The sequence below is a fragment of the Eurytemora carolleeae genome, unplaced genomic scaffold (genome assembly GCF_000591075.1).
Source record: "Eurytemora carolleeae unplaced genomic scaffold, Eaff_2.0 scaffold156, whole genome shotgun sequence".
NCBI lineage: Eukaryota > Metazoa > Arthropoda > Copepoda > Calanoida > Temoridae > Eurytemora > Eurytemora carolleeae.
The window spans coordinates 165,001-191,569 of NW_019396479.1; the positions used below are offsets into that span (position 1 = coordinate 165,001).

General features: G+C 31.8%; 1 protein-coding gene across 2 annotated transcripts; it reads left to right on the forward strand.

Annotated features, from left to right (window-relative positions):
- Positions 1 to 573: 573 nt before the first annotated feature.
- On the forward strand, positions 574 to 24,301 carry LOC111704034 (uncharacterized). 2 transcript variants are annotated; one of them, XR_002765734.1, is made up of 25 exons: positions 574 to 862; positions 1,668 to 1,883; positions 2,589 to 2,837; positions 3,356 to 3,595; positions 4,361 to 4,516; positions 5,347 to 5,448; positions 5,530 to 5,626; positions 5,698 to 7,877; positions 7,949 to 8,129; positions 8,186 to 8,553; positions 8,814 to 9,058; positions 9,141 to 9,273; positions 9,326 to 9,515; positions 9,576 to 9,790; positions 9,967 to 10,078; positions 10,135 to 10,285; positions 10,407 to 10,593; positions 10,920 to 11,123; positions 14,766 to 14,852; positions 15,023 to 15,327; positions 15,610 to 15,742; positions 16,621 to 16,730; positions 20,499 to 20,548; positions 22,192 to 22,243; positions 23,016 to 23,051. XR_002765734.1 is itself a non-coding variant. In XM_023476146.1 (24 exons), the coding sequence occupies exons 1-24, from the start codon at positions 805 to 807 to the stop codon at positions 23,090 to 23,092; spliced, it is 6,048 nt and encodes a 2,015-aa protein (XP_023331914.1). In that variant the 5' UTR covers positions 574 to 804; the 3' UTR covers positions 23,093 to 24,301. The 2 variants fall into 2 exon arrangements, 1 of the variants encoding a protein (XP_023331914.1); XM_023476146.1 differs by lacking the exon at positions 20,499 to 20,548 and having other exon boundaries at positions 23,016 to 24,301.
- The last annotated feature ends 2,268 nt before the right edge of the window (positions 24,302 to 26,569 follow it).

Consider the following 26,569-nt stretch of genomic DNA (forward strand, 5'->3'; position numbering starts at 1 on the left):
AACTGCCAATCTCTAATCTCCATGTGTTGCAAATATCAGCTTTCGAATGTTAATTTGTAATTCAAAGGACTTCAAGTGTAATTTTCTGTCTAAATTACAACAATGCAGTACCCTATAAAAAGCTTTGTGTGATCAGGTATGAATTAGAAATTTAAGTTCTTGTTTTGAAAAACTGTTTTTTTCCATTTGTGGATTCTCTGCAAAAGTGACTCGTGAATTACTAGCTTAAAAAAGACTGGAGAAAATATCAGAATCAACCACTGTTTGATTAAGAAATAACAAGCTTACCTTCCATATTTTTTATCTGATCAAGGTTTCAAGGGTAACGTTGTAAATCATGCAATCTGTGCATGTATGATGCCATTTGAAATTACACTTACAGTTCCTTTAACTGCGATCACTTTCGCACATAAATAACATGGGGAAAGGAACTAAGTTTTTGTCACAAATTCTACTTTTCTAATCTCTATATCTTTGCTACCCAATTGTCGTAGACCTTTGATATTTCAAACTATGAATTCTGTCAGACCAAATAATCTAAGTTTGAAATATCAAAGGTTTACATAATCAGATTGTAAAGATATAGGGATTAGACAATTTGAGTTTGCGACAAAAACTCAGTTCATTTAAATCAAAATTTTGAGCTGATACTTTGCAATCATCACCCGGATTAACCTACCCCACAATATATTTGATCCAATCATTTAAGTCCATGTATTGATTACAGGTAAAGAATTAAAAAAATCCTTAGTATAAAGTTTACTGAACAATGAAACTTCAGTTTAAACGTGGAAATTTAGGAAAATGTTGAAACTGTTCTGGATATTTCTATTTTTAATCCAATGCTCTAAAATTCGAGGAAGTAAGTATATATTAAAAATTAAAATTTCTTTCAAAACGCTAGTTTGTACAAATAAATTTCAATCCCATTAAAAATATTGATTCTTTTATTGTCTTTAATGAGTAAAATGTAAAGCAGTAACTATAGTTTGAAAACAGAGGGGGAAAAAGAAAAAATTGGGGAAAATTATTTACACATTGTTTACCCTTATAAAAAAAATGAATAATGGGAATAACGAAAACATGAAGCACCCATGCCCATAAAAGGACTGTAAACATATTTTCAAATAACCCGTCATCTGTAAAGTACAACAGTTAAAACGGTTTTTTTTATCAAGGATAAATGAAATAAAAAAATACATGTTCTCAAGCAGAAATTGATATTTTTCAATTTTGCCAATATGTATAAATACTCGAAGAGATAGAAAAATAACGACATTTTTCTCATCATTACACAAAAATAGTAAAAAGGGTAAGTGAAAACTCCGTTACCCTGGGTAACCTTGTAAATCAGACGTACGTATTACTTTGTAAATGAAGGGTCATTTGAAATTATGCCTATACTCTACTGCAGTCTCTTTTATACTGCGTCTGCAGAAATAGAGATCGACCCCCCTTCTCCTATAAAAGAACCGCAATACTTATAAGGACCATAAAACATGAGTGACATGATTAGAAATTAAAAGGCTTGTTGATGCGGCTTGATTATTTCATAGTTCTTTGTTGCTGAATTTTCACAATGCCTAATGCACAGTTGCTCAAAGGGGGTGGGGGTCCATGTTAAAAAAAGTTCTTGAACATTTAGGTTCCTTATTGTACTGTTTTAGAATGTGATAAACAATATAGAGGTTATTTTATGACCTTTACTTACGACGGAGACAGAGATGTAGATGATTCATATCGTGCAACATGCTATTCTGGATATTACTTCATGTGGAATGGTAAAGCATCTGATTCGAAAACTGCAACATGTATAAGGTCAGGGGGTGATGATATCTGGAAGTTCAGCGATGGCAGCACCAAATTGGGCAATTGTGAATCAGGCAATTATTCTCATCTTTTTATTTTGTAAGCAATCAAAAAAAGTGTATGTCTTAGTTGAGGTTCTGAAAAACTTTATCGCCTTAGAAACCAACCATTTCAAGGAAATGGTCAGTTTCTGGCTTGAAGAAAACAACTATTTTTGGAAATGGGCAGTTTCTGCATTAAAGAAACTGACCATTTTGGGTTAATTAAAATGATTGTTTATGAAAAAAATTTCACTAATCTGATTAATATGACAACTAATTAAGAAATTGTTCAGGAAGATTTAAGTTGATGATGTTTTCTTAAATTAGTTTTTTTTTATGGAGAGAAATAACCTTAATGGTTTCTAACCTCAAATTTTCTGTCAGAAAATGTATATTGTCTTAAAAAGATCATAAACAATAGTCAACAATCTTCAAAAAGATGCAAACTTTTTTTGTTTTTTACTTTTTCTTCGTCTTTTCTAGATACAGGCTTTGGGTTATCTACTTATTCAGATATGAATATCAAATTGTAGATTGATTTTTAATACTAACTTTATATCTAAAAAATATTCCACTCAATTGCCAAGAAAATTATTTTCTCTGTTTTTTAGTTTAGGTCAAAAGACATCATTGACAAATTCAAGATAGAACCAAAGTATTGAAAAGTTTATTTGTTTAAAAGCTTTTTTCCTAAACTGGATGCCTTAGCTTTTAACAACATACTTTTTCTGTTTATAGCGCCAGCATGTGATGATTCTTTGAGTCTAGGACGTCAGATGACTTCAGATTTTTCCTCTTCAAGAATACTTGTAGGCTCCGAGTTCACTGTCACCTGTAATACAGGATATAGATTCTTCAAAGGTTCAAGCGGATCCTATACCACCAGTACCACTAAAGTTGGTACCTGCAACAAAAAGTACTATGATGGTTGGTGGATTTATTACAAATGGGAATACGGTGGGAGTTCTGAAGTAGGAGATTGTGACCGTAATTATCCTTTATTAATAATACATAATTTTTTCATACCAGATTTTATGGTTCAAGAATTTAACCCTTTGAATTAAAAATGATTTAAATTGTATTTTTATTTCAATATATTTATCTTTATAATTTCTACAGCTATTAAATTCTGGTAATAACCTCCTTTTTTACAAATTTAGAAAATGCTTTCTGTCACTAATTTTAATCATTAACAGTAAAATCTAAAAATTACTATTAAAAGCATTTAAAAACCTTAAATGATCTAAATTTAAAAAATATCTCATCTTGATTGACATGAATTTGTTATAATAATGTAAAGTTTCTGATCAAAAATTAGATTTTTTTTAAAATCACTTTCCAAAACATTCTTTAAAAATTAAAGGGATTGTTCAATGTTCATCTAGTTGGAAATACTTAAATAAACCAAATAAGCCTTATGGCTACTTGGATTTCTTTCTCAGGGTCTGAATGATCTTATACAATTTCTGTAAAATAATATTTCTAATAATACTTATGTAATTTAGCTGAGAATTGTCCAACTCCAATACCACTTGGTCAGCAAATGACTTCTGATTTCTCTTCTACCCTGTTTGGAAGTGAGTTCACAGCAACCTGTAACGTTGGATATGCATTCTTCAGAAGTTCTGGTGGAAGTTCCTTTATAGCCTCAACTACTAAAACTGCCACTTGTAAATATAGTTCTCAAAACTCAAACACATATTGGTCTTACAATGATGGCACCCAGAGTTTGGATAACTGTCTAGGAAATATTTCGCTTTTTACAGAAATTAATTATCAGTAGGCATGTAATCTACAGTTTGTCCGTTACTGAATAATATTCAAATAACTAAAAGAAACCTGTATTTTCTGAATTTACATTTTTGTTTTTGACATGATGCTTTTTAAATATTTCAATTTGTACGCATTTTCTTTGAGGTCCTACATCATATCAATGTACAAAATAAGAGTTATTCATGATTCTATATGGTGTTGGATATTTGGTATGTAAGACATGAAAAATTGTTCTGGAATGATTTAAAGAACTGAGGGCTAGCAACAAAATTTTATTTTTCAATGCCTTTAAACTTTGATATAGGGGTGTAAGCACCATTAGAAAAATCTTAACGTTTTTTTAGAAATATAAAATCATTGAAAGCAGTAAATATAACAAAGATTTAGTTTGAAATTGTGTACAGGATGTTAAAGATACCTCTAATTTATTGCTAAATCGCATAAAATTGTGTTCATAATTTTGAACAAAACATTATTTTTTTCTGATTGCTTTTGGTATTTTGTTATTCCAAAAAAAATGCAAAGATTTTTTTAAACTTTAACAGAATATATAGGTTTTAATATCAAAGTTCTACATCATCAGATTGTATAGATATGGGGATTAGTAAACTATCCTTGCAGTGAGTGTTCAAATTTTTATTCCAGAAATGATAAAAACATTTCTCCTTGATTTGCTAGAATAATTTTCCGATTTTTAAATTTTATTTGATTTACTATGAAAAGTGATATATTTTAAGAATATTGTTCTGCTTCAATACCAGCAACACCTACACAATCTAGACTGACCTATTCTCTTGGGGAAGGAAAGAATATAGTGGGTCAAGTACTAACATACATCTGTGATACTGGGCATGAATTCAAAACAGCAGTTCCTGCAGGCTCTACCAGTCAAGGTCAGATATACAGAGCCTAAGTTCATCTTTAAAGTCATCTTATATCTTTAATTTATATATATAAAGTTGTAATCTCTTGTCTGTTTGTTTTCCTGATTATAGCTCAAGAACCCCTGAACTTATTTCCCTCAAATTTTGATTGGGAAACTTGGGAGAACCACGGAAATGTTCTCAGCTAGTTTTGAGATTCTAAGTTGAGTGGGTTGACTTTTATAGGGAAAATTAGTTAAAATGCAGCCAGAGTAACTGTTAGTACAGTGGTCAACTCTGGGTTCCCAAGCTTATTTATTATGTAACCATATCAATATTGTAATTTGTATATTTTTGTGAGAGTACAACAAACATTTCAGTTTTTGTTCACTTTCCGAGTGCAAACTAATGTTTAGGTTAGATCGATGGGCATCTAAATTTTACAAAAAGAGCAAAATTTGTTCTTGAACAAACTTCTGAAAATAAGATTATTATTTTTACCAAATAAACGTTTATTGGACAAACAATTTTACTGAACAAATAATTTAATTGAATTATTGTTCAGGCAGAATTAAAGGAAATAGATGGTAAATGACTAAATAAACTGGGTTGGTAATGAACAACAGATTGAACACCAACCTGCTCATCTCTAGTTTGATTGTTATTAATGAAAATAATTGATTTTTAGTGAAATATTTATCCCAATCAGTTAAAAAAGCCCCATAATTATCCCCCTCCTCCCCCCCCCACCTTCTTTAAGAATTTTGAAAATGTGTAATCTTTAAAATAAATACAACTTATTAATAGTTATCTTCAGTTTTTTAGATAAGTATCTAAATGTAGAATATCTATTATTTTAGATCCAGTCCTTACAAATGTGATTAAGTCTACCTGTACTAGTTCTGGAAGTGTCATCAGACAATGGGTTTTAGACTACAATCCATTACCAGGAACTTGCGAAAGTAAGAACTTTTTATCTGTATAAAAACTTTTAAAGTTACTTAATAAGGCAAAAATTCTTTAATATTTGTTTCAATAATTAGGAATAGTTTGTCCAAACCCTACAACTTTGTCATCTCCTGATGGAATACTGACTTTAGTCTCCAATAGCACAATAGTCAAATATGAAGATCAAGTCAGGTAATCAAAATAAAATCAAAAGATAATTTACTTTTTAAAAGTGGTTTTTATGGCAACACTATTTTTTTCAGCTGGGAATGTTCTAACAAAAGATTTTACATTAAAAAGAGCAGTGGAGGCCAGGCATCAGCGTCAAAATCATTTAAATGTAAAAGTGATAAAACATATTCTGAAGACATAAGCCAATATGAATGTGTACCAAACTTTTGTGAACCATTAGAACCAGAACAGAGTCTCAACTTTTCATACTCATGGGATAAACAGTACATAGCCATTGGTTCTGAATTTACGTACAGCTGTAAGAGCGGATATGCTTTAGAGAGTGATGTAGACAGTAAAACTAAAGCAGATGATGCTATTCAAGTCACATGTGAAAATGATGGAGAATTTGGATATCCTGCGCCTTGGCCACAGTGTTATGATAGAGTTTCCTGTGGATCTCCTCCCATTACACCAACTAATGGAACAAGAGAATGGATACAAAGAGCTGAGAATGATACCATGTATGAAGCTAAAATTAATTATACTTGTAAACTGGGATCCCAGTTTGACAGAGATGGGGATGGATTTGGAGACACTCCATCCATACAAACTGAATGTCTTTGGAAGAAATCCTGGTCTCCTTCTGTGCCCAGCTGCAAAGTCACTCATTGCCTTGAACCTGCAACCCCTAATTCATCACTCAATGTAAACTTTTCCTGGGATGAAGAATTGGTTCCAATTGGAAACAGTTATACATACTATTGTTATTCTGATATGGCAATTGAAAGTTTTACCAATAAAAAATCAGAAGCATTAAACTACTTTAACGTAAACTGTGATCCAAGCGGGGAATATGAATATCCATTATACTGGCCACAGTGCTCTGCAACAATTCTATGTAAATCCCTTCCAAATGCTACCATTGATGGTACAAGAGTGTGGGTCAAGGGTGCAGATGGTGATAAATCATATGAGTCTAAGGTGGAATATTTTTGTACAAGGGGATCTCAATTTGACACAGATGAAGATGGATTCGGGGACAGTTTATCTATAGTTAATGAGTGTCTCTGGAAAAAAGAATGGAGCCCATGGTCAGTACTTCCGCTTTGTAAAATAACTCACTGTTTGGAGCCACTAACACCAGAGTTGTCCTTAAACTTCAACTTTTCTTGGGGTAATGATATGGTAGCTGTGGGGGATAATGTTACTTACAACTGTCAAATAGATATGACTCTTGAAGCAAACACAACCTTAAAATCAGAATCAGTTACGATGATTAATGCTAGCTGTAATTCAGATGGAACCTATTCCTATCCTCTGACATGGCCACAATGTTCAGAAACTATATCTTGCGGTACACCACCTTCTGTTCCAGTTAATGGCTCTCAGATCTGGATTAATGGGACTGAACCAAATGATACTTATGATACTGGTATTCTTTATAAATGTGTAAAAGGCTCTAAATTTGATACTGATGGTGATGGAATCGGGGACAGTGATAATGTAACAATTAATTGTCAATGGAGAAAAACCTGGAGTCCATGGCCTGTCCTTCCTAAATGTATTATAACCCATTGTGTTGATTCTTTTCCCATACCTGAAGATTCCAATTTAGAGGAGGCTAAAACTGGTTGGGTTCCTATTAACACACTAAAGTGGTACCAGTGTTCAGGAAAACTTCTGAATGGATCCCATACAAAATTTTTTGAGTCTGATAGATCTAAAACATCATTTTCTATGTTATGCCTGTCAAATGGATCCTTTCAATTTGTTAACTCAAGACAAAACTGGCCAACCTGTTTAAGTACAGTTTATTGCGGACAACCCCCAAATGCATCAGAAAATGGGGTTAGAACTTGGATGAATGGTATAGAGTTTAAAGAATCTTATGGTACAAAAGTCTCATACCAATGTGTCAAAGGTTCTCAGTTTGATACTAACAGAGATGGAAAGGGAGACAGCCTTTCTATCGAAACAGAATGCATGTGGAATAAAGCTTGGACACCTTGGTCAACTCTACCAAAGTGTGTTATAACACATTGTGTTAATCCTTTTAAAATACCTTTAAACACATCTTTAGAGGAATCAACTTCGGCTTGGACAGAAATAAATAGAAATAAAGAGTATAGATGTTCAAGAATGAAAAATGGCATGCACACACAATTTTTTGAGAATGATCGTTTCAAATCCTCTTTTTCAATGCGATGTTTAGAAAACGGAACATTTGATTTTGTTAATGATACTGAACACTGGCCTATGTGTCTGGAAGGTAGATTTCAAAAGTCATTTTGATAAAATTATTTTGAAATGAATATTTAATCATATAGATCCTTTTTTAAGATATTGAATGTGAAAAACTTCCACCATCAATTCCTACTGATCCTGAATACCTGGATCCTAAAGATGATGGAAAAGTAATCATAAATAAGTTGAACTACCCAACAGGAAATGCACAGAATTTAGTATTCACTTCTGAAAGAAATAACACAGAGATTGCAAGAAACTACATGGCAAATTTAACGTAAGTATCCCCAAGATTAATAACCATGGTTATTTTATGATTTCTGTTATATCTAGGTATTATTGTGGAGCTGCTAGAAATTTCAAAGACAAAAATGGTGTTCATCATGATATCCATAAAATGACTTGTCTCTGGGATAGAAACTGGACTGCAATCAATGTTCTGGACCCATGTGACTGGATTCAGTGCTTAAAACCTCCAATTCCACCAAGCTTTACAAACTTAAGGGTTACTGATTGGGATGGTAAACCAATCAATTTTGGAGATAAAATCACATATGTGTGTGAAAAAGGATATCAGTTTGAAGATGACCAGAATCAGGTTAGCATATCATATCAATGTCAAGATGGAGTAAGACCAGAAACAACCCGTGGGTTCTTTAACACCCCAGCAGCTGATGATCAGTGGCCTATGTGTACAAAAGGTGATGAAAGCCACACTGTATTTTCACCAGCCAAAACCAAACTACATTTCTTTCTTTTAAAAGAATATAAGCATTTTAAGTCATGCTGTATAACATGTACTCTTTATAAACATACACTTATCTCCCTGAAAGAAAAATAAATCATCTAACAAGGATTTTTGTATTAAGAAATACTTATAAGAAGTTGGATTTTGGATTATGGAAACACAATGCACAGACATGTGATAGAAAACTTATGTTTGTAATTCTCTATTTGTTAGGTCCATTATGCAACTTTCCTCCAAATCCACCGTTTGAGGGTACACTTGAAAATATTCCAATCATATTTCCAAAAGAAGCTGAAGAGGCCTGTGACATCGATGGCAATCGAGTTGACATTAAATGTCCTTCCTTCCTGAATATTTATATAACCTCGGGTTATTATGGAAGACTTAAAGGAAGTACTGTCCTTTGTAATGGAAATAAAGATTCAGTATCAATAACAGAAGACTGTTTAAATCTGCAGGTACAAGTACAACCTTATGACCCCCATCCCCCCGCCCCCCCCTCTTTTTTCATATGAACAGAGTTACATATTCTTGTTTTAGATTGTTGATTCATCAAGAACAACTTGTATTTCTAAGTATAATTGTACAATCCCTGTTGATACCACAATTCAAACCTGGAAACCACCTTGTGACAAGAAACAGAAGAATCAGTTGATGCTAAATTATGTTTGTGGTAAGTATTAAGTTAATCAAATCTATGTTAGTTTGAAAACATACTTTTCTAGTTCGATGCAGGGATTGGGATATTCATGTTGTGGATCAAAATTGTATTTCCAAAGCATTGATATTAAATTTGTGGAGAACTACAGCAGATCTTATGAATGTAGCTCAAGAGGACATGAAAACTATTCTCATAGAAGAGCTTAGCAAACATCTGGACAATAAAGAACACTCTTTACAAGATTTGAGTGACAGGTCAATCATAATTCATATTTTATCAAAAATAATACTTTTTTAAAAATCTAAAATATACAGGGATGTAAGTAAGACTGATGGTTCTCTGTGTTCGCTGGCTTTTATGCATCTTGCTCTCATTGATTCAATCAAAACAGAAAGTCAAATGACAAATTTATCTTATGATACAATGAAGGAAACAATTGTCGAGGAAATAATGAAAGTAAGAAACTTAAATGGCTCAACTTATGATATCAACCAAAAGGATGAAGTTCATCTGAATAATTTTAAGCAAGGTAAAGATAAACTTGAAAACTTTTTTAACAAGTGAAAATTATTGAGATATAAATTGCAGATGTCGAAGGCTGCAATTAGCAAATGCGCATGTTTGCTAAAAATTTCATTATTATGACATTTTGCAATAAAGCTTTGTATCGACTTTTGAATGCAGTCAAAAGAAAGAAATATTTAGTTGTATGTGGTGACAACCCAGTTAAATCAGATTCAGTCGGCTCTATTCCAACTCTGAGTGCAGAAGATACTGAAGAAACAAGAGACATGAGAAAATATGGAGCAAATCTTAGGTAATACAATATTTACCTCTCAATTCTTTGAGATAATCATAATTTTTAATTCCCAGATATGAATGTGGTGTAGCCAGAAAATTTCAGAGTAAGGAAACTTCTAAAACCTATGATGAGAGATGGATGACCTGCAATTGGAATACAAGCTGGTCACCAATTGACACTCTAGATGAGTGTAAGTGGGTTCAATGCATTAATCCACCAAAGGTAATTTGCATGTTGGCAGTAAAGTAAGTAATAATTTAAAAAACTATCTCTATAAAACAAATTTAGAAAAATATTTAGTAAACCTTAATTGTCAAGTCAATAACTCTTTGTTTAATTATAGCCTCCTGTGGGAAGTGAGTTATCCTCTATGTGGGATGGAAATCCTGTTGAATTTAACTCTTGGGTCGGTTACAACTGCAAGAAGGGTTTATACTTTGAACTGAATCGAGATTTACGCCAGTGGAATATGACTTGTCTTCCAGGTGGTTATTGGCAAGTTCCCGAAGTCTGGCCTAGGTGCTTGGCAAGTAAGTTATTATAAAACAAAATTGAAAGTTATTACAGAACATTATTGAATTGAAATTAGTAGGACATGTTATATTTACTGGAAACTTTGAAAGCTTGTGTCTAGCCTTTGAGGAATTTTTATCAACATATTTTGTTTTTATCAAATTAATGAATCTTATGATTTTACCTACATGTGTTTTGTAGTATGGTTTGAGCTCAGGGTTTGATTATTAGTTGAAGTCAAAGTAAAATGATTTAGTAAGTGCATTGGTTGATTAGCAACTGTCAACCATTTTTATTAGCATACAAAATTAAAAGAGTATGATAATAAGCCTTGAATATTAAGGTGTGAACTGTACAGAACCACCTCCACGTCCCAATGCTGGAACCTGGGAGTGGAATCATTCATACAAATATAAAACCCAGATCCAGTATACTTGTGGACCTTATGGAAAGTTTAAAACTGCAAGTGGGATATTAAAGGCTTCAATCATAGCAGAATGTAACTGGAACAAAACCTGGACACCTGCTGCTTTGGATCCTTGTCAAGGTTACTAATTTTTTATTTGGATTCATAAATATCTTACAAAACATACCTAAAGCTGGAATATTGCAACAACGTTTATAACTGTTATAATTTTGACCAAACTTCAAATTTTATGTTCCAACAGCTACTAGGAAAGAAAAGCTTATGAATCTTTCTTGTATAACAGGTCCAACTTAAGTTAAACATGAAAAAATGAAGAATATTTGTATTTGCCAATATTTATATTCCTTGTATTTCAAGTCGGATCAAGGATCAGTAACGTTTCGTATAGTACATTTTCGTATAGTAACATTTTGTATAGGTCATTTTTGTATAGTACACTTTGTATAGGTAACATTTCATTTCACCTGGGGTATTTTTTTGTAAAAATGTAAAAAAACATCAAATATAGGCTATTTAATAAGCTTCTATACTTGTTTTTATCCATCAGATTTTGGGTATTCTTGATCAGGCAGGATGCCAAACTGTTCATTTAGGAAATAAATGTTACTTACAGTTCCTCCATTAGTTGACAATCTTTATGATAATTGTTGACAACTATAGGCACCCTTACCCTGACGAGTATACACACTTAGTAAGTCTTATCAGAGAGACATGGTTTTAAAAATGTTGTAATTTGGCAGATTTACTTCATTATGGTTAATAGATTTCTCTGCAAACTATCTCATTTCTCTTATGGATAAACATATACAAAATGTTACCTGTACAAAATGTTACCATGCAAAGTGTTATCTATACAATTTGTAACCTGTACGAAGTGTTACCTTTGCAAATGTTACCAAGACAAAATGTTACTTAGACAAAGTGTACTGAAAAAAATGTTACTATACAAAAATGTACTATACAAAATGTTCCTGATCCCTTTCCAACTTTATGAATATTTGAAGTAAATAGATCTAAAAAAAGGATTGATTTTTAATAATTTATAGTGATTACTGTTTGGAATTTCTCATTAAAGACATAAAGATTGATATTGACTGGTTTAGGATCATATTAGAGATTGATTGTCAATTAGACCGTTACAAATACCACTCACAAACTATTAATCAAATCAAAACTAATATTAGACATACTTAAAGATCATGCGTGACCTGTCAAAAGCAGAACAGAATGTAAATTACATTAAAATTAGAAATAGTTTTACAGCACAAACTAAAACATTAATACAGCTTTTTGTATCAGAGTATGAAGTGGTTAAAATTACATTACAGTTTCTTTTGTAGTTTTGAAATATAAGGTTTATTACTTTGAAATTTAAGCACCAAATTTAATTTTCAGCCTCCTAGCAAATACTTTTAACCATCAATTGTTAAATATTGAATTCTTTTGAAAATATTGTGAAGATTTAGATATTTTTTAATAATGACATATCTATTTAATATACTTATAATATAAATAATATTAAGTTTAAGATTGGAAATCCATGAAAATAGAATTTAATAAATGAACTAGCAGTGGATGAGAAAGAATTCAAACTACATATTTTTAAGTATTATTGAGGCTGTCTGCTTTAATTCCTTGAAATAATATAGACGTTTTATAGCAGTTTTTGAAACATAATTTAACATAGAATTTAGAAGACAATATTGAATGAAACTTTTGATGCCCTTTAAAATCTTTATCTTAAGATCAAAAACCTTTATCTGTCTGTTTGTCTGTCTGTTTGTTTGTTTGTATCCAATAACGTCAAAACGGCTGAACCGATCGGGCCCAAATTTTTTGTGGGACATCAAGTGACCACAGGGAAGGTTTATGAATGATCAAAATTTCAAATATTTGTCTCCATCAAAATTCGATTTTCATTAAATTTTTGAAAATTTTGAAAATCCACAAATTTTTTTGTGAAAATCCGCGAATTATTCTTGTTTTGTTTCACGATGTACACAAAGAGAATATGTTCACAATTAATTTAGAAGATGGGCGCGAAGCGCCCTATGAGGCTAGTCTATATATAAATTTGGTTTGTCTGTCTGTTTGTCTGTTTGGGTGTCTGTTTGTTTGTTTGTATCCAATAAACGTCAAAACGGCTGAACCGATCGGGCCCAAATTTTTTGTGTGACATAACGTGAAGATGGGCGCGAAGCGCCCTCTAAGGCTAGTGTTACGAATTGTGTTTAAATTAGATTTGACGTAATTTCAAATTCTGAGATAAAATTAAAACTATAAGATATAAATTTCTTATACAATTTTACTGAAGTGTAAAGCAAAATAGCATTGCAATATACTGTTTTGTTTTGAGGAGAATGATTAATAACCATGACCTCTACCTAAATTAATGGTGATTGATTCCTTCTATCTATCAATATATCTATATACATCTATATATTAATTTGGCTTGTCTGGGTGTCTGTTTGTTCAAATAAATGTCAAAACGGCTGAACCGATCGGGCCCAAATTTTTTAAGGGACATCACATGACCACAGAGAAGGTTTAAGAAAGATAAAAATTTTAAAAAAATGTGTTTCAAAGGTTTTTAATTTTGTAAAAAATTTAAATTCTTGAAAATCCGCCAATTTTTTTTTAAATCCGCTGAATTTTTTTCTTCTTTGTTTTAAAAAAGAACATGTTCACAATTTAAATAAAAGATGGGCGCGAAGCGCCCTAAAAGCCTAGTCTATATATACTTTGCTTATCTGTCTGTCTGTTAGTTTGTTTGTATCCAATAGACATAAAAGCAGCATAACCGATCAGGCCCAAATTTTGTGTGGGACCCAACATGGCCCCAGGGAAGGTTTTTAAATGTTCAAACATCAAAACAGCAAAATTTCATTTCCATTAGATTTTAAAAATCCATGATTTTTTTTTAAATATCTGCAAACATTTTTTGTTTTTGTTTTACAATGAATTTAAAGAGAAAAAATTCACAATTGAAATAGTTAAGATTGGACTCGAAGCGCCCTGAAAGCCTTGTGTTCTTTCTCACCATAAGAGTAAGGAAGCTATACTTACTACCTTACAGGCACGCAACTAGACATTTTGGTAATGAAGGACCAGGCAAGCACAACATTTATTTTTTGCCCACTCTGATCATTTCTAAATAGGGTGGACTTCTGCCCCCCCCCTGGTTGCGTGCCTGCTACCTTCTAAAATTTTTCAATACTTGGCTTTCCCATATTCTATTTCAATTGTGAACATTTTTTATTTGTGTACATTGTAAAACAAAAACAAAATAAGTTTGTAGATTTTATGGTGGTAAGGATTCTATCAATATAAGGAAGACTACTTTCGATTTCAATATTGATTTATATCAAGCTTTTTAACAGCATAATTACACAAAAATATGGAAACAAAGAGAAGCTGTCCATTAAAACAGATTCTCTTTGTTTACTGGTAAACTTGTAATTTGGAAAAAGCTTGTTAACAGTTAAACTTTAGTGGTGAGGTTCCAAACACAATTTGTGACCCTATCAGTTCAGCCGTTTTGACGTTTATTGGATACAAACAAACAAACAGACAAAATTACAAGCAAAGTATATAAATAGATTATCAAAAGTCAATGCTGCCATTAGAATGAACATAATTCAATGAGTGCTATGGATGCTGCCATTTTTCTTTTAAAGTGTATCACCGTGAATCATACATGTCACTTCACTATAAGCTCTCCTCTCTACAGCTCCTTATTAAATTACCTGTTTTCATATTTAGCGACCAGATGCCAAGATATTCCTGCCCCACCACGAAGCTCTGGACTAGTTTATAAGCCTGATCCTAATAACCCCCTCCCAAACACAGGTATTTGGATTTTAAGTATTGCTATGAAGTTGTCACACTTCATAGAAATAAATGGGCTTGTTGGCTAGTAACTTTAAGCAAGTTTTGATTTTTTTGGACATGTTAAATAATTTGCCAATAAAGAATAGCTCATAGTAGTTAATATTCATAGAGCCTTTACATTTTTCAAGGTGTTTGTCTGTATAGCCCTGATGTTCCAGCCAAGCTGCCATTTCCTGGAGAAAGCTTTTGTTCCAAAAATACTAAACTTATGCTAGTTGGATACATACCTAAGACAGTAAGACATGTACCAGCATTATTAGTTGCTTCTAATATGAGCAATGAAGGTATACATATCAACCTAAACTTGAAGAACCAGGTTATACAAAGATACAGTGTAACTAATGGAACTAAGTCCACTATTGATGGATTGCCTGGTGATGGAACCAGTATAGATTACGATGAACCGTTTGTTCTAAACCTCAGCTGTGATCAGGGAGAAGATTTAATGATTATTAAATTGGGAGAAATAGTTGAAATGCTTACATTATTCTTACTTTAATGATTTGTCTCATTTTACAGTCTGTCTGTATATACTACTGTACACCATGTTCTAGCAGCCTTACAATTTTAAATGAACTGGATTTTTTAGTGCATAAGTTAAACTAGACATAGTTGAATCACTTCTCCTCAAATTGAACAAGCAAACAAGAGAAGTGGTCCATCTAAGTCTACGAGGTTCCCTTAATTCTGACTATGAATTAAATCTTGGTCTCAGGATGGATGGAATCTGCAAATTAACAATGAGCCAAGTTATCTTACTGTTTTTCATGCTATGCCAGTGGATAACCTCACAGAGATCAGGGTAACTGGGGATATTGTTGTCAACTACATTGGGATTGGAGATAAAGGTAAGACTACAGTACAACTGAAAATATTCCTACTTGGGTTCCCATTTGCAATAAGATGCAAATAGTACAAAGTTGGGTGGTTAACTTATGTGTACTAAGTTTAAATCAAATCAGTATGACAAAAAAAAGGTTCTGTGACCCTTCTGTTTTAGGTATTGAGCTTTATTACCAATTTTGCCCTGAATATTAAAATTTATAAAGTAATTAGTTAAGTGAAATTTCAGAAAAGGTGGTTTTATGATAATTAACATATAAGCCTATTTCAGAATTTAATTATTGAACTATTTAACTATTTAACTACAGTAAAACCTTTAATAGCGAATACATCGAAAGAATTCATCAAATGTCGTCATCTTCACTTTCTGATAATGGAATGTTGCAGATATTTAGTTTTTTAATTAAATGATTATATGGAACTCTTTAAAATTGTTCCCACATATTCATGGCTATTTATTTATTTTCGCAAATACTAAAATTTACGCAATATAGTATAAAACTCATTAAAAAAGTGTCAAGACGACATTTGATAAATTCTTCCGATGTATTTGTTATTAAGGGTTTCACTGTATTTAACTAGTTATTTAACTATTTGAAAAGAAAGCTTGTTTAGTTTTGTTTAAATCAATTGGTATCCATATTTATCTTAGTAGTTAGTTAGTATGTAGCATTCAAGTTTTCTCTGTAGTCTGGATAATCTTAAGTACTAAATTTAAAAAAGTAATAAAAACATACTTGATTGAGAATACATGATGCTTTGACTGAAAAACTTAAAATAGACATTTTGTATATCAAAAAGGATTACCAAAAACTGTTCTAAAGCAAATGTCAATTCCTTTCGTTATAATCCGGCAAACATCATTGATACATTTCTACTAAAGGTCAAGATCCAGCGCCCCCTGTTGGGTTTAACCTAACCTATGTCTGTCCAGAGGGGCAAGTATTTGACAGTGATTGGTATGCTACACCATTCGTTATGATGACATGTCAGGTATACAACTTCTTAGATAGAACCTGTTAAAAATTTTTTTTAACAATTTATTGAGGATGTAAAAATTTGTAAGACATTCTGTTTTTAGTTTCGAACAACGTTTTCTTAATTTCAAAATATTCTTTGCGGTTTGATGCTTATTATTTCTTCTAATATCTCTTATACTGACTTAAAAACCCAGCTTTCCCTGGACTATCTCCTCAAAAGTCAACCCCACACAATCCGGAATTTTTAGACCAAAATAAGAATAGTTTCGCGGTTCTATCCAGTTCCACAATCAAATTTTGAGGCAAATCGGTTAAGGGATGTCTGACTTTTGTTCGGACAACAAACAAAGAGAGATTACTGTACAGTATACATTATGTATATTATATACATTATATTAAATTGTATATTTTTTCTAATTTGTTTTTCCAAGAATTTTTTCTTGTACACATAAATTAAAAATTTCTTTCATGTCTACATAGATCTATTTATATTATCAAATATGTATGTAAAAAGGGATCGAAGAATTAATCTAGATTCTTTTCCTAAAAAGTAAAAGGGTGCAGCAATTTTAGAACTGAATTTAAAGGGAGTGTTCGCGAAAGGGGTAAAGGCATATGGCGAAAAATTTGCGCTTTTGATCGCTGCTAATCTTACTTCTATCTGTTGCGTCTATAAGGAGAAAATTGTTAAAAACCACTTATGCTTAATAACGTCATCCACCCAAATTGAGAAAGTTGCAATCCATGATTTAATTTCCAACAAATCATTCAGATATTACAAACTATATCCATCGATTATTTTTCGCCACATTTGTATGGAGTTCATTTTTCATAATAGTTTTTACTTGTTTTATATACAATGCACTGAAAACAACAATTTTTGTCTGTTAGGTGTCTCTGCCACGTGGAATTATTAAGAGCACCTAAAGCAGATATACCTGGCGGACAAACTAATCGGCGTTTTAAGTTTTAAGTGCATTGTATAAAAAAACAAAACAAAATAATATGAAATATTAACTATATACGAATGTGTAGAAAAATAATTGATGACTGTAGGCTTTAATTTCTAAATGATTTGTTTGATATTAAATTGATTTTATTTACGATCCAAGTCATGGATTGCAACTTTCTCAATTTGGGTGGATGCTACAATATTCGGTACAAGTCGTTTTTAACAATTTTCTCCTTAAAGACGCAACAAATAGAAGTAAGATTAGTTGCGATCAAAAGCGCTTATTTTTCGCCGTATGCCTATACCCCCTTTCATTTTCTTGCTTTATACTATCTTCTATATACGAGAGTTATAATCTCTGTTTGTCTGGTGATTGTTTGTCTCAGGAACCCCTGGGCCGATTTGCCTCAAATTTTTTATTGGGGAACTCGGGACTCGATTTCCCGGTAAAATCGTTCAAGTGCGGGTAAACAGCGGAGTAACTTTTAGAAGCTCGACAGCGCTGGGTTAACAAGCTAGTGTATATATAAAGTTGTAATCTCTGATTGACGATCTAGTACGGGTAAATGGTAGGAGTAACTATGAGTAACCCGGGTAACGATAATATGAGAAAATTTGTATATCAGCTTCCTTTCAATAAAACCAATAAAACCTTAAACTTTCGGAGAAATGCTTTCATAAAAATGATGAAAAAGTTTCTATTTTCTAGAATTTTTTTTCTTCTTCGAGCTTTTCTATAAAACTTTTTTTAAAAAAGGAAGTTAAATCAAAGTAGCTAAACTATTTGTTAATGATTAACCATGACAAACTCTGATTTTCTGATCTTTATATCTTTGCAACCCGATATTGTATACATTTGAGATTTCAAACTATTAATTCTGTCAGATCAAATAGTCTAAATTTGAAATATCAAAGGCTATCAAAATCAGGGATTTGAAAAAAACTCAAGAACTCAGTTCCATTGACTGATTTTATGCCAAATTATTTCAAAGAATTCATATTATCAAATGGGAAATTTAGAGAAGAATTTGTTTACTTATGTTTTACATTACTACATACAGCAGAGAAAGAGTTGTTTTGGGTTCTATAGTTTAATTCTGCATCTGGATATAATATATATTGTTTTTGTATAAATATCTATCTTGGGCTTGGAACTTTCCTCATTACCGGGAAATATTATCAATTTTAACGAGTCATAAACTTTCCCTGGGGTTTTATGGGGTCAAAAATATGGCCTTATCAGTTCAGTCGTTTTGTTCTTTAGAGGGTTCAAACATACAATAAATCAGGAAGAAAAAATGTAAATGTAAGAAGTATGAATGCATATACTCAAGGTCTATAGGTGTCAGGGAATAGGAATAAAGGGAAAGGAAATGGCGCTGGTCTGGCATGAGAAAGCCACTCGCACTGCGTTGCAGACGAGTTCGGAATTCCTTACACACACTTTTTTGGTACAGACACACAACATGACTAGTCAAGGAAGCAGAACAATGTCGTCAATTATAATTAAACTTGAATAACGAGTAGTTTATTGTAAACTTTAATAAAATTATATTCTTTGCATGAAAATTTGGCTTTATAGTGTTGACTTAAATATGTAAATAATATATTACATGTTTATTAAACATATTTTTAAGTAACCAATTAACAATAAACAAATGTACTCTCCTAGACTGTACAAATACCGAGATTATTATGCACTGTATATACCATACAATATACAGTATACACACCTTCAGAGCCCATTCTCTCCATAGAAAGTGGTCGTGTATTTCACGTACTTTGGGGGACGATATGTTGACCGCTAGATGTCTCGTGCTAAATTCTTATCTGATAGATAGATATTTCTCCGTACATTTCACGACCAAAATAGGAGACGTCAAGTTGTCGACCAATGTAGTTTATGGAAGGAACGGCCTCAGTTCGGTATTCCTCTTTTGGTACAGACACACACACACATACATTTCCGCCCCCTGATAATTGTCCATAAATATAAATAGAAGTCAATATACAATTAGGGGTAAATTTGAGTAAGAAATATTGACCAACATAATTTGTAGACTGAATTGCTTTATAATCTTTCATTATTTATAATTCATGTTAATTGTTGATAGAGGGGCATTCTTTAGTTATTTTTAACTTCAGTGATTGAAGGTAGTTTTTTTTTTTGGGGGGGGGGGGGTTAGTTTTATATTTGTTGAAAAAAATGCCTTTAAGAAACCCTTGAATGTATATTCTATAAAAAATCCTAAAATTTTTGATATATTATTTTGATGTTTATGCTTATTTTCAAAAATGGATTGATGGTTTTTAAAAGTTATTAACGACCTATGATATCTTAAAAGACTGTAAAGTATACTTTTTGGTAAATTATGATTACTTAAAATTCTACTTTATAAGGAAGTTCAGGGAATTTTACTTCACCAAGAGTTTCCAAGACCAATTTTGCCTTCAAAACATCCAGAGCACAGTAACGTTGAGGGAATCATAGGTTGGTAATGTTGGTGAAACTGAAAGGGCTGTAATTTTTTACTGAACCAGGGGTTCCATCGACTAATTTTTCTCGCAAGATTGGTCCTGGGAACCCTTATATGGTTAAGTCCATCCTATTACAACATCAGTGTAAAGTAATCATTATGCTATGTTACATGACCTGTTTATTATTAAAAAATTTCTGTTCAAAATCTGTATGATACTTCGAACCAAAATAATAGTATGACATGAATTAAAAACGATGATTTGAATCAACAAAAATACATTATCTTAGAAACCATCTTCATTCTTCATGTAAACACTGCAGCTTATATATAAACAACGTATCAATTCTAGATTGACAGCTCCTAGACCCCTCTCCCCCCCGCACACAATTTTCTTTCTCGGTCAGTTTATTTTTCCTTACACATTCATAAATCATATTTTATCAGTATTAATTAACTCTCGAAACCTCTACTTTTTCTATACTCGCAAATTATAATATTGAATTTTAATATTCTAGGATTTATAGTTATAGTTATAGTATTTATTTTCAAACACAAAATACAAAATAATAATGTATGATGGTTCAGCTTAAAATAAAACACGATAAGAAAATTTATTATGAGCCAATTCAAAATATAATGTTTGATAATTTTGTTTGATCGTTTTTGTTGAAACAAAGTATACATATTGAAATCTCAACTGAATATACATTCATTGTGCATTTACAAGTAGATTACTAGTCAGCACTTAAATAATCAAAACATTTTCAGGAATGCATTCATTGAACTTATAAATACATATTGATTCAGCAAAAGTAGAAATTATTCTCGTTGACTGTAGTAGACTTGACATCTACCATTAGCAAAGGGTGTGAACCCATACTCATTGACTGTAGTAGACTTTGACATTCATCATTAGCAAAGGGTGTGAACCCACACTCGTTGACTGTAGTTGACTTTGCTATCTACCATTAGCAAAGGGTGTAAACCCATTCTTGTTGACTGTAGCAGACTTTGACATCTACCATTAGCAAAGGGTGTAAACCCATTCTTGTTGACTGTAGTAGATTTTGACATCTACCATTAGCAAAGGGTGTAAACCCATTCTTGTTTACTGTAGTAGACTTTGACATCCACCACTAGCAAAGGGTGTGAACCCATACTCATTGACTGTAGTAGATTTGACTTTGACATCCACCATTAGCAAAGGGTGTGAACCCATTCTTGTTGACTGTAGCAGACTTTGACATCTACCATTGACAGTATAAAGGTTATATAAGGGTTGCGGCCCTAGTCCTGAAAATATTCTGCAAGCATTTTGCATGCTTTCTCTTAGAGAGAGGAGGTGTTGACACCTCAACTGCTTTCTACTAACTTAGTTCACGTATTTATCTGGGCTGAGTGCTGCAAGGCCCTGTCTGGGCCGAGCTCTGTCACATTAGTTCAAAAGTAGCACGTTTCGATTTCGAACCAGTTCTTAGAGTATTGGTCTATTCTCTATTCTTTATGCGTTTTGTGCAACAGAAATAGATGGGCTGATTTACAGTGCTTTGGTCATGCATCTCTCAGGGCCGAGTGCTGTGTCAATCCGTTTGTACCAAGCGCTGTAACTATAGGGCTAGAATGGGCTAGGTTAGATTTAGGTTAAGGTTTGATAGGGTAGGATGATAAAGGCTATGTTTTTTTTTGTGGAATATGATCTGTTTTATACTACAAATGTTATACAAAATTGCATATATATAAATTTTCGTATAAATTTGACACAGTTTTATATCAATTTCTCGACACAGGAACATCAGATAGATGTCTTATATGTATCGTTCAACGCCTGAGATTCTCAGGTTTCATCCTATACCCCCTTTCATTTTTCCTTTACAGTCCCTTTCAGATACGTGGAATATACATATGCTATTGAGTACAAAGGATTAATATATGTTTATATTTATAAAACAACTATTACCAACTATCTAGATATATTCAATTCCATGGCCATAATATCAAGTTAAATGTCACTTGCAAAAAAAAATTTAATTTCCCGCTTTTAGGCAGATGGTGTATTTGAACCGATAGACTGGTCGCATTATCAATGTGTTTTACGTAAGTTTTTAAATTTTAAATTCAGACTTTCAAGTCGACTGCAGCGAGCTTTTTCACCTTTTACATGTCATTTATTTACATTAAAAATTTGGATTTCAAAATGTCTCTTAATATTTTATTATTATTCATTTATTGTTTCAATTTAAATGCAAATTTTGAGAGAAAAATTAATTGTATGTAAATTGTAAACCCTTTAAAATAAACCAGTATGATAAATTATTGAAATCTCTTCTTAGAAACAAAACAAAAAATTTTCATAAGAAAGTCTAAGATCTAAAAGAGAGTGCTTACGAAAAATAACTGCCGGGGTACGGGCTTACGGCAAAAAATTATCGATGATGATCACTACTAATCTTACTTTCATCTGTACGTCAATAAGGAGAAAATTGTTAGAAACGGCACTTACCTAAAAACGTAGCGTCCACAAAAATTCAGAAAGTTGCAACATACGACTCGGATAGTAATGCATCAATTGGATTCAAAACAAATCATTCTGATATTCCAACCTATTATCATTGATAATTTTTCGACGCATTTGTATAGTGTATAAATTTCATATTATGCGCGCTTAAAACGACGATTTTTTCCGTTAGACAGGACAGAAAACACCTGGCGGTCAACTAATTGGCGTTTCAAGTGCATTTTATAGAAGAAATAAAACGTTTTAGGAAATATTAACTTTATACGAATGCGCCGAAAAATAATTGACGATTAAAAGATTTTTAGATTATTTTATATCTTTGTAACATTTTTTATTATTTCATTTATTTAGCAACAACTACTGAGTGTTATGATTGCACAACTACAAGTAAGCATTTTAATAATTTAAAATTATTCAAAAAAGGTTAAATTCATTTCATGGCATAAAAAAATTCTTCGTATTTTATTTCTAAAAACATGGTTAACGTTACGTAACGTGACGTAAGTTCGTAACAGAACATATCGTAACGTTAATCGAAACAAGATAATTTTATTCGTAAAAAAGAACAAATCGAAAGCATTTCAAATGTTTAGTTTCGAAATTATGATCAGAATATTATGGATATAAAATTATGTGAGATATCAATGACATTCTGTTTATAATTTAGAAATGCTTTTGGTTCCTCTTTCGGTTAGAAGCAAGTTAAAACCAATTGATATGTATATCCTAAATTTTTAACGCTTAATGGGCGCCTCGCGCAAATTTTAAAAAAATGATTTTGGTTTTGATTCTCAAATTGCTTTTTTTCTTTAGAAATCATAAATTTTCTCTTTAAGTTAGTAGATTTTCAAAAATAATAAATGTTAACATTTTTTTGTAACATTTATTAACTTTGATCAGCCTTTATCCTTCCCTGGGTTGCCTCAAAAAATTTAAATCCGAAATAGACCGACAAGCAAAATGTATAAAAAGATAAAAGTACAATGTGACCCATACAACTCTGGAATAGTATAAGACTAAATGTAAGCAATTTTATGCGCATTTGCCGTTATATAGCAAATAGTTTTACAAATACCTTGATAATGAACTGTGAAATCTAGATCTATGGCACAATTGCTATTACTGCGCTCAAGATATGCACTAATATTATGCACTAAAATCATAAATTGAGTCATCCTTCTATTCCAAAGTTTGCTGAGGAACACTGTAATAAATGTTATTAAATCTTTTTGTCCATTTTCATATAAACGTTAAATGTTGGCCTAGCAGAAACCGCTTTGATTTCTGAACTTCATGTCCATCAAATTTTATTTAAAGAAAAATGGAAATTATTTTAAAATTTTTATTTTGTTTTTTATTTCTATTTATGTTAAATATACCTATAGCATAAACCTTTTCGAAATTTTAATTAATAGCGTCAACAAGTTCTCAATGTTTGTTTTATTATAAAATAAACAAAACTCTTGAAAGATTATAATCAGCAGGAACATATTTTTAATTATTTACAATGGAAACTAGAAAAAAATGAAATTATTGTGATCTTTTTTTGGTTTGTAAAATCAAAAAGTATCACCACATTAATTTCATATAACTTTATTTATTAAAAAAGGATATTAAATTATAATCATATTATAGGTAACTTGCCACAAACTTTCATTTTCTAATTCCTATATCTTTGCAATCCATGATGTCGTAACTATGATTTCTGTTAGATGAAATCAAAAATCAAAAGGTTACATGATTAGATATTAAATCTATAGGGATTAGACAATTTTAGTTTGTAGCAAAGACTCGATTCCTTTGTACTCAATTTTTGACATTCATGTGATATTTACAGAAAAGAAGGAAACACTTAATAAAACATTATCTAATTAAATGGTATCCAGTATCCACATAAACTTCTTAAACTGTTTTGCATACAGTGTGTCCCAAAGAATATGCCAGTTAATAGAAATCACGAAAATTGTCCTTGAATTTAGAAACAATATGCGGTATTCATTTTACAACTTTTAAATGATTCTAAAAAAACACAATTATTTTATTGTATACAAAAAGGCAGACCAAACTTCGGTAATGGCAGGACCAGGGTATATCTTGTGATTATTACTTTTACTTCGAAAATTAGGCAACTTGATACAAAGACCATATTCAAGTTGTCTCTCGACTGTCATGCTTTTTGGGACACCCTGTACATTTGCATTATATTGTTATATGATATATTAGTTTTTTAGAATAAATTTTGTTGCTATTTTTTGTTCAATGAAAGATAGAAAAAAAACAAGAAACGAAAAGTTTTCAATTTCCAAAAAATAAATAGATCCAAAAAAAATATGTTTAGTCCCACTATTTTAATTTATTTTACGACAGCATCGTAACATCATTGAAAAAATTTAAGGAGAACTTTTTTCGGTCCGGTCACAACTTAAAATTTGTATCCCCATAATTTTGTTTCTCCCAAAACACACTTCTGTTTACTATATATTGTTTCATTATAAAATCGGTATTTAAAATTTTTTTTTTTTTAAATGCATATTTGTATACATAGTATGTCAATGTTATGTTTTTTTTCTTATTTTTACGTTTATACCTCTAGTATAATAACTTTGGAGACAATACATTGTTTTTTTCATTGCGTTTTATTAAATAATTGTATATTTTTACTTTTTCTCTGGAAAGGATAATTACAGATTTCCCGACGGCCACAGAGAGATTTCATGTGCTTAGAGAGAATATAAACTTTTTTTTTAAACTATAGTGTATTTCCACCTGTCACAACAGAACTATAAGTATTTCTGATAAAAAGGCAGTTTAACATTCATGTTGGATGATTTATTTCTTTATAAGGAAGTTAAGCACAGCTAGGTTTGAATGAAAAGAAAGTTGGAGAAACGTCCCCTTCTTGAAAAATCATGGGGAAATCCCCCCCTGAAAAAAATTTAGGGTACAAAAAGAGTTGTGGAAGAAATCATCATCATTGCAGTACTATTGGAAATAACCTTGGACCTCTCGTTAGAGACCCACAGGTTCGCGTTGGAGACCATATGTTCACTAGAGATTCAATATTTTCATTGGAGACCCCCAATTTTTTATTGTAGACCAATATTTTCATTAAAGTCACTATGTTTTCATTGGAGACCCCCAGATTCACGTTGATGACCCCCAAAGTTTCAATGGAGACCCCGGATGCCGGTCTCCAATGAAATATGGGGGTCTCCAACGAGACGTCATTTCTTCCCAGACTCGCACGCATCAATAGCTGAAGGGGGGGTGGGGGTGAAATAGTCCCTTTTTATTTGATTTTTAGCAATAGATTTTGAAGAAACTTCCCTGTAACGCAAAATTTTAGTTATTTTTTAAAAGTTTTCTTTCAGAACAAATTTCAAAAGTGCACCCATGTCAAGATTTTGAAAAAGACAACATGCATAAACCTTTCTTGGTTTTCTCTACATCATACTTTCCTCCTGTATTTTTCTTTTTTGTAGAGAACACTCAGCTGGGAACTTTAGAATGGTAGATATCGGGATTAATGCTTGATCCACTCTTATTCTTAATCTCCAGATTAAATATTGCTTGTTCTCCTCACGCAGATATTAATCTCCAGATTAATTAACAGATCGGGATCAAGGATATCCCATTCTAAAGTTCCCAGCTCTGAATAGAATAACATTCTGGAAGGAAAGGCTTAAAGAGAGAAAACTAAGATAGGTTTACCATTGTCGTCTTCTACAGCACAGAATAAGATGAAAGTAAATTATTTGAAGACAAGGTTAAAAGAGAAAGAAACCAATTAGGGAGGTAAATACTATAATCAAAGGGAGCTAATTATCAATGGAGTCTTCTGCAGAACAGAATAAGAGGGAAACTGAATAAGAAGGATGCAGAATAAGGTGGATAAAAAGGATAAA

Bases quoted from the DNA above. Each gene is read 5' to 3' on its own strand.
- LOC111704034 (XM_023476146.1), top strand. From the start codon at position 805: ATGTTGAAACTGTTCTGGATATTTCTATTTTTAATCCAATGCTCTAAA. The intron at 9,274-9,325 runs GTAAGTATTAAG...ATACTTTTCTAG, and splicing joins GATGCTAAATTATGTTTGTG to TTCGATGCAGGGATTGGGAT. The intron at 22,244-23,015 runs GTAAGTTTTTAA...TCATTTATTTAG, and splicing joins GCATTATCAATGTGTTTTAC to CAACAACTACTGAGTGTTAT.